The sequence below is a fragment of the Lagopus muta genome, chromosome 9 (genome assembly GCF_023343835.1).
Source record: "Lagopus muta isolate bLagMut1 chromosome 9, bLagMut1 primary, whole genome shotgun sequence".
NCBI classification, from domain to species: domain Eukaryota; kingdom Metazoa; phylum Chordata; class Aves; order Galliformes; family Phasianidae; genus Lagopus; species Lagopus muta.
Window position 1 is genome coordinate 20,238,823 of NC_064441.1, and position 14,651 is coordinate 20,253,473.

The 14,651-nt window shown below is 50.1% G+C and overlaps 2 protein-coding genes across 2 annotated transcripts; both read left to right on the plus strand.

Annotated features, from left to right (window-relative positions):
- The first annotated feature begins 38 nt into the window (after nucleotides 1–38).
- ANAPC13 (anaphase promoting complex subunit 13) lies at nucleotides 39–3,509 on the plus strand. The gene is made up of 2 exons (XM_048954791.1): nucleotides 39–264; nucleotides 3,270–3,509. The coding sequence occupies exons 1-2, from the start codon at nucleotides 55–57 to the stop codon at nucleotides 3,393–3,395; spliced, it is 336 nt and encodes a 111-aa protein (XP_048810748.1). The 5' UTR covers nucleotides 39–54; the 3' UTR covers nucleotides 3,396–3,509.
- A 1,951-nt stretch (nucleotides 3,510–5,460) lies between these two features.
- LIPH (lipase H) lies at nucleotides 5,461–14,635 on the plus strand. Its single transcript, XM_048954792.1, has 9 exons — nucleotides 5,461–5,571; nucleotides 9,055–9,422; nucleotides 10,093–10,393; nucleotides 11,282–11,371; nucleotides 11,799–11,966; nucleotides 12,358–12,453; nucleotides 12,712–12,823; nucleotides 13,714–13,887; nucleotides 14,491–14,635. Exons 1-9 carry the CDS (start codon nucleotides 5,520–5,522, stop codon nucleotides 14,630–14,632), a joined length of 1,503 nt encoding a protein of 500 aa, XP_048810749.1. The 5' UTR covers nucleotides 5,461–5,519; the 3' UTR covers nucleotides 14,633–14,635.
- The last annotated feature ends 16 nt before the right edge of the window (nucleotides 14,636–14,651 follow it).

Sequence of the window (14,651 nt, forward strand, 5' to 3'; positions counted from 1 at the left end):
CACGGCGGCGGCCGGTGATGACGGTGGCGGCGGGCGCCGGAACACCGCGGCGGGATGGGGCGGAGCGCTGCTGGCCGCTCCGAGAGCGTTGGGCCGCCCGAAGCGCCGCGCGTCCCCGCGAGCCGGGGGGTTGGGAGGGGTACGGAGCTGCCTCGGAGGGAGAGGATGGACAGCGAGGTGCAGAGGGACGGCCGCATCCTGGACCTGATCGATGACGCGTGGCGGGAGGACAAACTGCCGTACGAGGACGTGGCCATCCCGCTGGTAGGTGCGTGGCGGTACGAGTGCTCCCAGCACATAACGGCTGGGCTGTCCCGAAGCTGCTGGGGTCACAGAATCACAGAATGGCCTGGGTTGAAAAGGACCTCAGTGCGCATCCAGTTCCAACCCCCTGCTGTGTGCGGGGTCCAGCAGCCCAGGCTGCCCAGAGCCACATCCAGCCTGGCCTTGGATGCTTGCAGGGATGGGGCATCCACGGCCTCCTTGGGCAACCTGTGCCAGTGCCTCACCATCCTCTGGCTGAAAAACTTCCTCCTAATATCCAACCTCAACCTCCCCTGTCTCAGTTTAAAACCATTCTCCCTTGTTCTATCACTAACCATCCTCACAAACAGCCGTTCCCCCTCCTGTTCTTATTCTCCATTCAAGTACTGGAAGGCCACAATGAGGTCTCCCTGCAGCCTTCTCTTCTCCAAGCTCAACAAGCCCAGTTCCCTCAACCTTTCCTCATAGGGAGCTGCTCCAGCCCTCTGCTCATCTCAGTGCCCTCCTCTGGACCCCTCCAAGAGCTCCACGTCCTTCATGAGCCAGTAGTGTGCTTGGAAAGCAAATGGTAGCCTGGGCTCCATTAGAAGAGGGGTGGCCAGCAGGGGCAGGGAGGTGATTGTCCCCCTCTACTCAGCTCTTGTGAGGCCCCATCTGCAGTACTGCATCCAGGTCTGGAGCCCCCAGTACAAGAAGGACAGGGAGCTGTTGGAGAGGGTCCAGAGGAGAGCCACGAAGATGATCAGGGGGCTGGAGCACCTCCCCTATGAAGACAGGCTGAGGGAGTTGGGCTTGTTCAGCCTGGAGAGAAGAAGGCTGCGGGGTGACCTCATTGCAGCCTGCAGTACCTAACGGGAGCCTACAAACAGGAGGGGAATCAACTCTTTGAAAGGGTAGATAACAGCAGGACAAGGGGAAATGGTTTTAAGTTGAGGGAGGGAAGATTTATGTTGGATGCCAGGGGAAAATTCTTTACAGAGAGAGTGGTGAGGTGCTGGAACAGCTGCCCAGAGAGGCTGTGGATGCCTCATCCATCCCTGGAGGTGCTCAAGGCCAGGTTGGATGGGACCCTGAGCAGCCTAGTCTAGTATTAAATAGGGAGGTTGGTGGCCCTGCATGAGGCAGGGGAGTTGGAGATTCATGATCCTTGAGGTCCCTTCCAACCCTGGACATTCTGTGATTCTGTGATTCCTGTACTGGGGCCCCAGGCCTGGACACAGTACTGCAGATGGGGCCTCACAAGAGCTGAGTAGAGGGGGACAATCACCTCCCTCTCCCTGCTGGCCACCCCTTTTTAATGCAGCCCAGGATCTAGTTGGCATATTTGTCTTCCTAATCACTTTTCCAAATGCATCTTTGCAGTTGCCACTTCAAGGACAGCAGTAAACACACTGCTCTCTGCAGGTAGGATTCCCTGCCTGTGAACCCTTCGCCATGAGGAGACATGGCAGCCATAGAATCATTGAATTTCTCAGCTTGGAAAAGACCTTAAAGATCATCAAATCCAACCACAACCAAACCATCCTACCATTGCACAGCTGTACCACTGCTAGGCCCCACCTCAGCCATTTGGGAGCTCTCCATGGATACGGATGTATGAGAAGATCCTCCCCTTGTCTGTTAGCACAGGCGTAATTTGGCTAGCACCAACGAAGTAGTCATGCCAAAATCATGGCATCTGATAAGCTGATGGTTTCTGCCAGCAAAGAGACACTTCCAAATTGCCAGTGACATCACTTGGGCTTTAGTCCTTACATCACAGTGTGTCATCACTCTTGGAAGAAGTGCAGCTTGGGACCTTCTCAGCAGAGGAGGCGAGGAGCAGCTACTCTCCTCCAAAATTGATAATACACAGCAATTCCTGCCAAGAGGGAAAGGCTTTGCAGAACTGTAGTTCTCAGGGAGGAGTACCCAACCCCTCCTTTGCTTAGGATAATGCGTTTTTGAGGCAGGCTATATATCACAAACCGCTTCTTTGCTGATATTTGCCATCACCCTGTGTCCAGGTTGAGAAACATTATGGCAGCCTCAAAGCAGGAAGCCTCATCAATTGACAGTAAAAACAAAGGTGTAGTTGTGGATATGCAGATCCCCGGGGATGGGACTGGCTCTGATCATATGGAGAACCAGCACAAATTCAAGGAGATTTGATCAGAAGCTCTGTGAAGGAGCTATCAGAATGGCTGTAACGTGAGAGCCTATCCTGAGCATCTGATCAGTGCTCACTGCAGAGACCTCCATCAGCTGGCATGGCCCAAAGTCATTTGCTTTTCTCTGAAGGGATTTTATGTGGCTCATACTGAGATTTCTGGAGATCCAGACTCAGAGTTCTTGCCCCGTGTCTTCTGGAATAACACACTTTGTGACTGCACCGATGCAGCAGCACAGGGAACAAATAACGTAAGGAAGTAAAATGAAATCACATTTAAACTCTCCTTCCTCCTCCCTGCATGCTGAGCAGCCTGGTGTTGCACTTGGTGGGGGTTTCTGACATCTCCTGTTGTTACAGCACGGCCACACCAGAGTTCCACGTGTAGGAAGAGGAAGGATTTCTCACCTTGCCATAAGAAAGGGATTTGTTACAAAGCCAGCTGTCTCAATACAGCTACAGTAAATGCAATATCTGTATTCTGGGCAGCGACAAAGAAACACAATCCAAACAAGCAGTGGAATAATTGCACCATGCTATTATTTACTTATTTTGCATTTTCTATATATTCTCCTTCACTGCGTGTGCAGTCTGAGTACATAGCAAGGCCCCAGGGCCCTGGAAAGCCAATTTACCTTTCAGATGAAGCATCATAATCATATGAAAAGAACATTGTTCCTCACTGGGCTTAGTAATATTTTAACTGAATCAGTATGTATGATATGTATTGTTCAGATGCCCCCTCTGGTCTCATTTGTGGATTTTTGTATTTATTCATATGAAGTCTTCGTCACCTGCTCCTTTTAGGAAGCTTGTTATGCACAGAATGCTTTGTACCCTTTTTTGTCATTCTCAGAATGAGCTCCCTGAACCAGAGCAAGACAATGGAGGTACAACGGAGTCTGTGAAAGAGCAAGAAATGAAGTGGACAGATTTGTCTCTGCAGTATCTCCATGAAAACGTCCCTCCCACGGGAAACTAATGAATCCAGGGGACTTCATGTAAAATTATATCTTCTGTTAACTTATTCTTTAGTTGGTGCCAATTCTGTTCTTAAATGTTTTCTACACGTGATAAAAATGTACTTTTCACTGTCTGGAGTTGTTCTTGCATTTCAAAACTCGGGATGGGACGTTTGTGATCACGGAGGTTTTATGTCCCAAGAAATAAAACTGTGTTTTGTGTTAGAGTTTGCTATACAAAACCCAGATAACCACAGGACATTGCCAGTGCCCACCTCCATATATTTTCCAATACACATTGTTTAAACAGTGCCATTTGTGCTAAGATTGTTACTCAAAATCACTGCCTTTTGGCTGAGGGAAAAGCCAGCCCAGTGAGTGACAACAGCTGCTCAGATGAACTGTCTCAGAGGGAAACAGCCAGCTAAGTGAAGTGATGGGGAGAAGGAACGAGGGGAGCTTAGCTTCAGGCAACAAAAATGTTACCTCTTATGCTGAGAAGAAAGGCAAGGCCCTCTTTATTTCTTTACCTCATTTTATCTCTGATTCTCAAACATCTTTTGCAATAGGTAAAAGCCTTCTGTTCATCTTGCGTGTTTCACTCTTGGACTGATTCCTTCACACCGTTGGCAGAACTCGCTAAGGAGAAAATATTTTGACAGTTTAGGACTACTGGTAGAGGTGAGAAGGAATCTGGAAGGAAAATAATATTTCAGAGTATTTTCTATTGCCAGCGCATCGGAAAATAAAGCCATTTTTCTGGAGCCCACAGCTTCCAGATTCCGCAGAAATCTTTTGGGTATCTTTTCACAATGTTTATCCCCTTCAAAATCAACAAAACCCAACGGTGACCCTGTGTGAGTAGCACATGGAGCATGTCAGGAGTCCTGTGGGGCTGTGAGTGCTGAGCTGCAGGAGGATGCTCAGTTTGAGGAAAAAAACTGGGGCTGCTCCTGCCTGAGGAGATAGCAGTGCCTGCACTGAGCCAGCAGCGTGCTCAACTGAACAAGAAGGAGTTGCAGGCAGCCAGCAGGCTGTTCAGGATTAACCCAAGCTTCATATGTATACAGACCAAAGCAACAGCTACGCTGCTGGGAACTGTAAAAGTTCAGCTCCTCGCTGCATCTCACCAGGGGCAAAACAGAGCTTGGGCTTAATGAGGTATTTCTGATCCTCCCCATGTTCCTCTCCCTGTAAAGAAAACACTAGAAGCTGTGTGGTGGCTTTGTCTATCTAGCAGCCATCTCTGTTTTCTCTTCCCCTCCCCTCTCTCACTCCATCACAGACTCCATCCCCATCGCACCAATTTTGCCACGAGATTTTCCAGCTCCGATTTCAGGCTTCCTTTCCCAGCCCTGACAGTTGTCCCTGCATCTGCCATCTTCTTAGTGTCCAGCAGGGAAAAAAAAAAATAGCCTTTCTCGCTTGAATTGAATTCACAAGGTTCCAGCAGGTCTATAAGAAAACATGGTGGGGATACCAGATATATGAACGCTATCCAAAACAGCAGCTTCTGGGCAGCACGTATTGAGTTGAGCTGGGACCTTCCCTTTGTCAGGATGGAGTGGCGCCCATCCACAGCCTGCCTGAGGCTGCAGGATGGTTACAAGGGGGTGAAAAGAGATGCTGGGCTTCCACCTGCTGGAGACAGCCGGAGCGTGGGAGAGCCAGAGGGACACGGATGGGAGCATCCCAATGCTACGACGTGGGGTCCTGGGAAGCTGAGTGCTGGCCCTGCCCAGATGCCTATCAGCTTTGCACACCTACGTTCTCCACTGCCTCTTGACACTCTTTGCAGAAGATGAACAGGCACGCAGCGATTTCAACACAGGCAGTCAGACCGCTGCTCACAGCGTGATACTGAGCCATTTCTTGTCTTTCATTAGTCACAGCCCAGGGCGAACGATATTTAAAATAAGGGATCCTGCTACAAGAGAAGGTGCCCCACCTTTTGAGAAAGAAGGGCCAGTTGTATAACTTCACACCCGTCTTCATTTCTTGGCTGGGAACTTCCTCCTTTCACCACACCTACATGACTGGCAGAAAAAGAGAGCAAACAGCTGTCAGACACAGCAAGTACATGCCAAAGAAACCACAGGACCCGTAAGATTTTCTACCTGTAGAAGTTCCATGCAGGAGCCCATATGCTGAGGCTGTGTGTCACGTTCTTCTGCCTTTTGTATGGGGTGAAAACAGGTAGGAAGTCGATCGTTTTGATTCTTTTGTTCAGTATAACTGCTTACTCTGCTTTGGAGGAGCAGAGAGAGAACCTATCTGCCCTCTGCATTATAAGGTTACTGTGTAGGATTTTTAACTAGCATTAGTTGTCTTAAAGCAAACTGTCTTGGTTTTGTGAACTGAAGAATTCCAAACATAAAGCCAGAAGTCATTTGTATGATCTCTTCTTCACTTTGCAAACATTTCTCTTAACAAGCACCATCAAACTCAACCATCGACACTCAAAACGTCGTCTGAAATCTTCAGAGAAGAATGATTTCTTTTCAGCAGCGCATTACATGACAGCCACAAAGGATGAATTAGCATTTATGAACGCTGAACTTCACTTGGTATCCTCGTGGCCCCATCAAGAATCAACCTGTTTAATAATCAACAAATGTGCTGCCTTCTGTTAGTGCACACACGGGAGCACGTCACCTGCTTTGTGAAGCTGCAGCTCCACGCTTTGCAGGGAAAGCAAACAGGATTTAGGACTACCTAAAGTGTTCCCAAAAAGGCAGATGGTTCATCAGGTTCCTGGGGCAGTCTTGGAGGTCTCGTTTTGCTTATTGTGATGAATACATAGTAGAGATACTAAAGGCCATTTTATAAGGTGGAGGGCAGAACCTTTGTGTGGAAAGCATGGGAACACTCAGTAATGCTGCTAAGGTTTGCTGTGTGGCAGTGCTCGAAGCTGGCCACTTTAGTGCTGATGCGTCAGGGTCTCCTGAAACAAAAGGCACATCCCAGGCAAGGTAATGGTGCTTTGGAAGCCAGGGATGCTGCAGGCTGCCGTGGGAGCAGCAGCACGCTGGTTGGAGGTCTGCAGAAGCTGCTAAGCGGGGAGCAGTGACTTGGTGGGCTCTGTGAGGCAGTGTGGTCTCCCAAAGCTCACAGTTAGGACAGCCACAGATGTGACAGAAGCGGCACAGATGAAGTGATGATGAGGAGAAACCTTTTGGACCTTCACTTTGCCAGAGGCCAAACTGGCGGAGTTAAAAAACGGAGATGCCATTCTTTCTGTGCAGAAAGCCTCAAAGATGAGAACCTTCCTGTCCATAGGCTGAACACCAGGACAAAAGAAAGGGAAAGTCTCCAAACACCATCTCCAAGGAAGGAATGAGAGAGCAGCCCAGGAGGACGCAAGCCTTACGTGGCACTGAGTGCAGCGACTGCTGCAGGCTCTGCCCAGCACCATTCTCATGGGGCTCCACCTGCTCCTGGTCTCCAAAAGCCAGCTGTGCTGAAGATGCCCCTCCTGCTGCAGGCACACCTGAGAGGCTGATCTCATGCTCAAGGCAGAAGATGTCCAGCTCCAACACAGGAATATCAAAGCAGATCGCTTTGGCTTCTGCTGAAGCACTGAGGCATGAGAGCAGCTTGCCTAGCAAAGCAGTGTTTGCCATCCTGTGCTTATCAGGAGGAGTGAATGCAGGATCCCCAGCTGCCCTCATGTGTCAGCTCCTGTGACACACAGCCATGCAGCAGGGGGAGAAGCTGGCAGGCTTTCCCCCTCTATCAGCACTCATCTGATCTCCTTAATGAAAACAGAACAAATTTAACAGGCTTGGTGCAGAAATAACAATGCTTTTTAAATGCTTCCTGTTTTAGGTATTAGCAAATCCTGAGCAGCTCTTTAATAGCCCTTCTATGGCAGAAGGTTTGGGTCGCTCTGGTGCCAACCAAGTGCTCCCCAGGGCAAATCACAGCACGGCTCAGAGATAAGAGACAAATGAAGCAATCAGAGCAGCCTTGCACCATGTAGAAATAGTTCTGGTCCAGCATTTCTGCCTGCATTTCTAAATCCTCCATGGCAGTAAGGATGATTAACAATAACGCATAACAGTGCTGTACAGGAACTAAAACACATCGAGTTATTAATCAAAGATAAATGTGGGTTTTTTTTCTCTCATACTGCAGTAGCACCTAAAGGAGAGTCGCTCAGTGTCACTGTGTACCAGAGACCTCCAGGTGGGGGAGAATTCCTGCTGCTGTTGCCCTATGGAGAGCAAACAGACCGAGAAAGAGGCACCAAAGGTCACCTCAGCTTGAGAAAGCAGGGCCCAGAGTGACATGCTCCTGGGAGATGGGAGCTTCAGCAGGCAGAACACCCTCAGCTCAAAGCCACTGACTTCAACTGATGTTCACTGGCCCTGCTTGAGAGTTCATTCTCCGCTGCTCCCATTTTGCTATTCATATCTCAGCATAGGCTTTCCACAGGAAGGACTTCTGTGGATCTCAGATGTTAAAATTTATTTCTGAATTTATAGTAGTAATTTAATACATCCAGTTGGAGTTAACTGCAACATCCTCTTAGCCTATTAACTTTTATTTCTGGAGCTCCTGGGGCTCCTGCAAAGTAATTAGCAGAACTATGGCAACTGAGCGGATTATTTTATGTGCTGGGCACACAGCATTTATATTACTCTCATGTTTCTGGTTTCCATAGGAGGAAAAAGCATGAAAGTTTATTGTGGGAACTGCGAGAGATCCATCATTTAGAAATTAAAACGCACGGAATGCTGGACACCTGCTAGAGCACTGCTGCCTTAAAGCTGCAGGTTTCCCAAACCTCTCCCACCTCCAGCACAGCCCTTTTGAGCAGCAAAAATCCTTTAGCAACCTCAGGGGAACAATTAATGCAGCACAGGGCGTGTGTGCAAGAGAGATGCTTTCTCCCACAAGGTTCTTCAGTAAAAACGAGGAGATTGTGGGCCAGAGAAAGGCTACAGAACCTGGGAGGGCCTCGGTAAGCAGTCAGCCTGGAGGCTGTTATTCCTTTTCCTAGCAGTGCCCTGCTGGAGCTTGCATGGGGCTGTGAAGGCTCAGCTGGAGGTCTGCTGGAAAAGCAGAGAACAAAGCCAGGCTTTCAAATGGCAGAGATTGTCGTGAAAAGCAGCACTTAGTGAAAATTGGGGAACTCTCCAGCTGTGTATAAAGCCTTATCAGTGCCGTATCTCATCCAGACAAAGGGTGTCCCATTTCACAGTCTGAAATAGCAGGCTGTATCTGCAAATACAAATGAAGCACTGAGCTGCCCCTCACAACAGCGAAATCCATGCAGCTTGCCAGCTCCAGACAAAACACAGAGAGATCTCTTCACCCTAGAGCTTGTCCAGGGCATCTGGGTGTGCCGTCCAACCTACACAGCCATCACCCTCGCTGTCATTCTGTACTGCCTTCCTCACCCTTGTGAGGTTTGTGGAGAGCCCATGCCACCTCCCAGCTGCTAGTGGAAGGGATAGAGGGGACAGGGCTGTGCTGGTGAACTCGCTGCCTTTGTTCCAACACAGCAAAAAATAACTCGGATACAAAGCAGCTCCAGCCACCGACAGCATGGAAAGGAGCAGCTCAGGCAGCTCCCAGCACACGTTCTGTGCCTGGGCAGAGCCGGCAGGTAGGAAAGGCTGAGAGAAATGCTTGGCTGCTAACCTGAGGCATGCCATGCTGTGCTCGTTTCAGATCCCAAGGAGACATGTCCTGCTTTCACTGCGCTCAGCTTCAGCAGCGCCCTGATAGGGACCGACCTGCAAGTGAAGCTGATGCTGTACACCAGGCAGAACGAAGACTGCGCCGAAGAGCTCAATTCTACAGCCTCCAAGTATCTAGATCTCAGCAAGAAAACCACCTTCATTATCCACGGGTACCGGCCCACAGGCTCTGCCCCAGTCTGGATCACTGACCTGGTGCATCTCCTGCTTTCTGTAGAGGACATGAACGTCATCGTGGTGGACTGGAACCGAGGGGCAACTACTATCATCTACAGCAATGCTTCCAGCAATGGCAAGAAAGTTGCTGAGATTCTGAAGAAATTTATGGATGAAATGTTGGTAAGTGGAAAGTTCACACTATGATATAGTTATTAACGCACAGGACGGAAAGGGCACAAAGGAAGTGCTTAAAAACAGCAGCATGTCTGGGAAAAGAAATTCCCAAAAGGGAACGCATTCATTTGTTGGAAATGTAGCTACGCTGCAGTGCCAAACTCTGTACTTGGATGTGGTGGGATGGCATTTTGCTGTGATATTCAGTTCACTTTGCATTTCTGGATATTTGTTTTCCCATCCACTGAAACTCTGTTTCCACCTTCTGGATGTCCAAAGTCAGCTTGAAGTGACACTGGCTCTCTGCATCTTTGTGTCTAATGCTTTGCATGGGGCCAATGAAAACTTGTTTCTGCCCGACCTGGACTCACTGCCCCACAGAAATGCAACCTCTGCCTGAGCTGCTGCATTCACAGCTCTCAGATACGGGCCTCAAATACGGGTGCTGGATATACTGTGGGACTATTAAAGGGGAAAATCATAAAATCACAGAACATCCCCAGTTGGATGTAACCCATAAGGATCATTGAGTCCAACTGTTATATTTATACAGAGTGGAACGGACCACTGGAAAACACGGAAGAAGCAGAGAGATGTGTTTACATCCTTCCTCCTGACTTTTTTTTTGTGCCTTCTTAGCATGCTTAACAGCTGTGGTTCTGTCTTTAAATGCCAGATGAACGGCGCGTTGCTTGACTCCATTCACATGATAGGAGTAAGCCTGGGAGCACACATCTCCGGCCTCGTGGGACAGATGTTTGATGGGCAGCTGGGAAGGATCACAGGTAACCTTCCTGCTTCCAGGACTGCTGCTCACAGCAATCATTGTCAGCTGTGCTTTGGGCTGATGGCACACGCATGGTTTTGCGTTGCAGGGCTTGACCCAGCAGGCCCCCTGTACAGAGGAAAGCCACCCAGCGAGAGGTTGGACCCCAGTGATGCACAGTTTGTTGATGTCATCCACTCGGACACCGATGGTACGTGGGACATCTCCTCTTTACTGCTGAAAGGAAACCTGCTGGGAGTGCGGGTTCAGGTTGGATATTAGGCTCTGGAGGGTTCCAGTTGGATATTGGGGAAAATACATTCTCAGAAAGAGCAGTGAGGCAGTGGCACAGGCTGCCCAGGGAGGCGGTGCGGTCACCATCCCTGGGAGAGTGCAAGAAAAGTGAAGATGTAGCACTGAGGGACGAGGTGGGTGTGCATGGTGGGGGCGCACTGAGGCTTGGAACTGATTATCTTAGTCTTTTCCGACCTTAATGATTCTGTGATTCATAGGGAAGCAGGAGCAGCACTGGGCAGCTCTGCTAGGACGATCCATGCTGCTTTGGCACCCTGCAGGTCTCCAGGGGGGTTGCTCAGAATGATGCTTCCTGCCTCCATCCCACTTCTGTTGGGTTTAACTATCCTATATGGCAAATCCAGCACCTCCCTCAGCCCTCTCCTCTCCCAGCCAGTGAATAGCACATCTCCAAACCCTCCCCCTGGGCCAGCAGCATGACACGAGCCCTCTGTTCTGCTCCCTCTGCTCCCCCTTCTCACCTCACTGCTGCCTTTTGCCACTGCCAACAACTCAGACCTCGGCAGCACAGGAACACCCAATGTTTCAGAGCCCTCTTCCTTTCCTGCAGGCAGAAAAAGGTAAATTTTGCACCGTCTCACGCACACAGACTTATTTTAGGTGTCTGATGCCACTGCTAAAAAGACCTCATTGGCCCACTGCACAAACAGATGAACGGCTTTAACATTCCCTGCACAAGCAGGCATCCTAGAGCTAAATGAGCATTATATTCTCCAGTTGGTTTGTTTCCTTCCTTGCCATTCTACTATTCAATATTCCCTCCCTGGCTATCTTCCTTTCCCAGGACTGGGCTACGCAGACACCCTCGGCCACATTGACTTCTACCCCAATGGTGGCACCGACCAGCCAGGCTGCCCTCTGACAGTATTTGCTGGTAATTCATTTTTGAATTGCACACATACACACACACTGACAAAATGTTTCCAATCAGAGAACAGGAGAAGGCCAAAGAAACGTCACCACAGCTAGAAAATAGATGGGAAAGCCACAAGAGCAACCCCTTGCTGACACACTGATGTAATGGGCTCAGCTGGTGGTCAGGGCTGGCACAAGCATCCATGGGATGGATCTTCCATGCAAAAAAACCATTGAGTAAATTTATGTTCTCATTTTGAGGCTATGTTTAGAAAACACAGGAAGGGTTTTTTGTACCCCAGGGAATAGCAATGGTAAGAACCTGCTCAGAAAGCGGGTTTGAGATGAAGGCAACGTGGTCTTTGATGGATGCAGCCACAGACGGTGCTGTTTTCTTGCTGCACGAGAATTGCTAATGAAATATTTCTTCTCTGTGTACGGTTAAGGATTGAAGTACTTTAAATGTGACCACCAGAGGTCTGTTTTCCTGTTCATGGCATCCCTGAAAAAGAGCTGCAATATCACCACGTACCCATGTGAGTCATACAGGAGCTACAGGAGGGGGAAATGTACCAGCTGCGAAACCTTCCAACCCATGCCATGCCCCATCCTAGGTAAGGACCAGGGGATTTTCCCATGCTTTGCACAAACACTTTGCATCATGATCTACAACAGGATGGGATCCAGGGTGGAAAAAGACAAAACAAGAATTGAGATCTTTACACAACGGGCTGCTTTGGAGTGACAGAATCACAGAATGGCTTGAGTTGGAAGGGATCTTAAAGACCATCTGCTTCCAGCCCCCTGCCCCACCAGCTCAGGCTGCTCAGAGCCCCATCCAACCTGGCCATGAGCACCCCCAGAGATGGAGCACCCACAGCTTCTCTTTGCAGTTGAACAGAGACACACTGTTTCTTAAATATTTGCATTGTTATTCCCAGCAATTGAATTGCTGATGTAGCTGCTCAGTAACCCTCTGTTTCATTTTTCAACTGTTGTCTACAGGCTATTACGCCCACGAGTGGAAAAGCCATTTAACAGAGCAGAGCCACCCAGTGACAACCATGTATTTTGATACCGCGGACCAAGAGCCGTTTTGCTGTGAGTGACAAAGATCCCTGAAATGGTTTCTCCTTGTGCATCTCCTCCTTCAGCAGAGATGGGGGCACTGACATGGAGACAGGGAGAGGAGAAAGAAAAGGCCTCTGGGTGCACTGTGATGTAACCCTATGGAGAGTGCTTCCTCTGGGGCTTCCCCACACACATCCACCCACACCTCACCCCACGGCTCTTGGCACTCAGGACAGGGCTGGGATGCACAGCAGGGCAGGGTCTGACCACGTTCTCTCTTGCTCACAGTATACCACTACTTTGTGGACATCGTGACGTGGAACAAAGGCACCAGGAGAGGCACGCTCAGCGTGGTGTTAGCTGATGGCACTGGGAAGAAGGCAGAATCCAAAGTTAACCCGTAAGTCTCACCGAACCTGATGATGTACCAGTATTAGCAAACCGCACGACACAGCTGGAGCTGGGAAAGAAGCAAGACCTCCTCCTCCCATTTTTGCTGATCCTTGATACTGTACACATGCTAGGTGACCTCCGCAGTCCCCTGGTGCACACCAGTGCAGCCCAGCCCTTTGCTCTGGGTGCTTCCCAGCTCCCCGAGTGCTGTCATGAACAGCAGGGCTGCCCTGGGCCTCCAGGAGAGCAGGGCAAATCCCAGCTCCCCACTTCCTTGCACCCAGCTCAGCAGGGATGAACCCAGGCCTGAACTACATAACACAAATCAATTCATTCTGCTTGGAGAGGCAAAAAAAAAACAGCCAGCATTCATCTAGACGTGCAGTTTCCCATTGCTATGAACACACCTCAGCCCAGAGTCCTGCCCAACCAGTTTCCCCACATCTCTCTCACTGCATGTTCTCCCAGCCCTGTATGCCCACGTCAGAACAACCCACGTAGCTCCAGCTTGCACAACCCATGGCAGCCCACACATGGCCTATTTACTGCAGGCAGGTAAGAACACGTCCTGCCCATCACACCTCCCAGAGCCCCCAAACAAGGGCCGTGTGTGAGCGCTGCAGCTTGGAGGTGCCTCCAATCACAGCCATGTTCCTAAAGGAACCTCACAGCTGCCACGCACAGCTCACGTGAGCAGCTCTGTGCTGGCCACCATCGCTCAGAGCAGCTGAACAGGTTCACATTGCAGATCTGAACGTGCAGCCACTTCCTAAAAGCCAGAAACTGATCACAAATCCAGTCCTCCTCCCCCAGCACTGTGCCTAATATTACACTGACTGCATTAAAGCCACGCTGTTCCCCTGGGGACTGCCTGACACTTGTCTGCTTTATCTCTAGCGAAGCTGCAGCCTTCCAGCAGTACAACCACCTCAGTTTGCTCGTTGGATTCAACCAGGATTTTGAAAACGTAAAAAGGATTTCTGTGACGTTTTCCACAGGATCCGTCATTGGCCCCAAATTCAAACTCAGGATTCTCCAAATGAGGTTCCGCTCACTCACAAACCCAGAGAGGTAAGTGCTGCACAAACTGTCCTTACTGCAAGCTGGGCAGAAGTAGAGAAATCTCCCACATCCCAGGGCTGGCAAGTTTGTCAAGAGGAATTACACTGCATTCAATAATTCTTGTATACACGTCTTGGGAACAAATCCCCGACCATCTACCTGACCACAGAGGTTATCTTATTGCGATGAAAACATAATTTGTGGTCTGATGTTTTAACCTCTGTTCAGGATCATGACCTGTGCGTGGCTGCACAGAAGCTGCCCAGGCCTGAACGCAGTGCTGAAAGCGAACAGAACTCTCAGGGAAATACAGCCACGGGAAATATCCATATCCAGTTAGGGAGATTCATTCCCTCTTGGAATCCTGGTGACTGGGAGCTGCAAAGCAGTGACTGCTGACCACTGCACACGCTGATGGGACTCCTGCAGAGGCTTCGGTCATCCTTATCACCTCCATGTGCTCTGCAGCCCTACTGAAAAGACCTCTCAGATCCCCAAGTCCAACCCCAGCCCACCCCACCACATCCCTCGGTGCCGCATCCGCACAGCTTCCAGGGATGGCGATTCCCCGCCTCCCCGTGCAGCTGCGCAGCGCCTCGTGCTTTATCGCAGGCCGCCGCTGTGCCGGTACGACGTGGTGCTGACGGAGAACGCGGAGCGCAGCTTCAGACCCATCCCTTGCGGCGAGCGGCGGGGAGGAGCAGCACCAACAGCACCAACAGCAGCGGCGGCAGCGGCGGCAGCGGGCGGCTGAGAGCTGTCGCGTCCCGCGG

Coding starts and splice junctions, on each gene's coding strand:
- ANAPC13 (XM_048954791.1), top strand. CDS start 55: ATGGGGCGGAGCGCTGCTGGCCGCTCCGAGAGCGTTGGGCCGCCCGAA. Junction 265..3,269: donor AGGACGTGGCCATCCCGCTG/GTAGGTGCGTGG, acceptor TGTCATTCTCAG/AATGAGCTCCCTGAACCAGA.
- LIPH (XM_048954792.1), top strand. CDS start 5,520: ATGCTGAGGCTGTGTGTCACGTTCTTCTGCCTTTTGTATGGGGTGAAA. Junction 10,394..11,281: donor CATCCACTCGGACACCGATG/GTACGTGGGACA, acceptor TTCCTTTCCCAG/GACTGGGCTACGCAGACACC. Junction 12,824..13,713: donor GCAGAATCCAAAGTTAACCC/GTAAGTCTCACC, acceptor CTTTATCTCTAG/CGAAGCTGCAGCCTTCCAGC.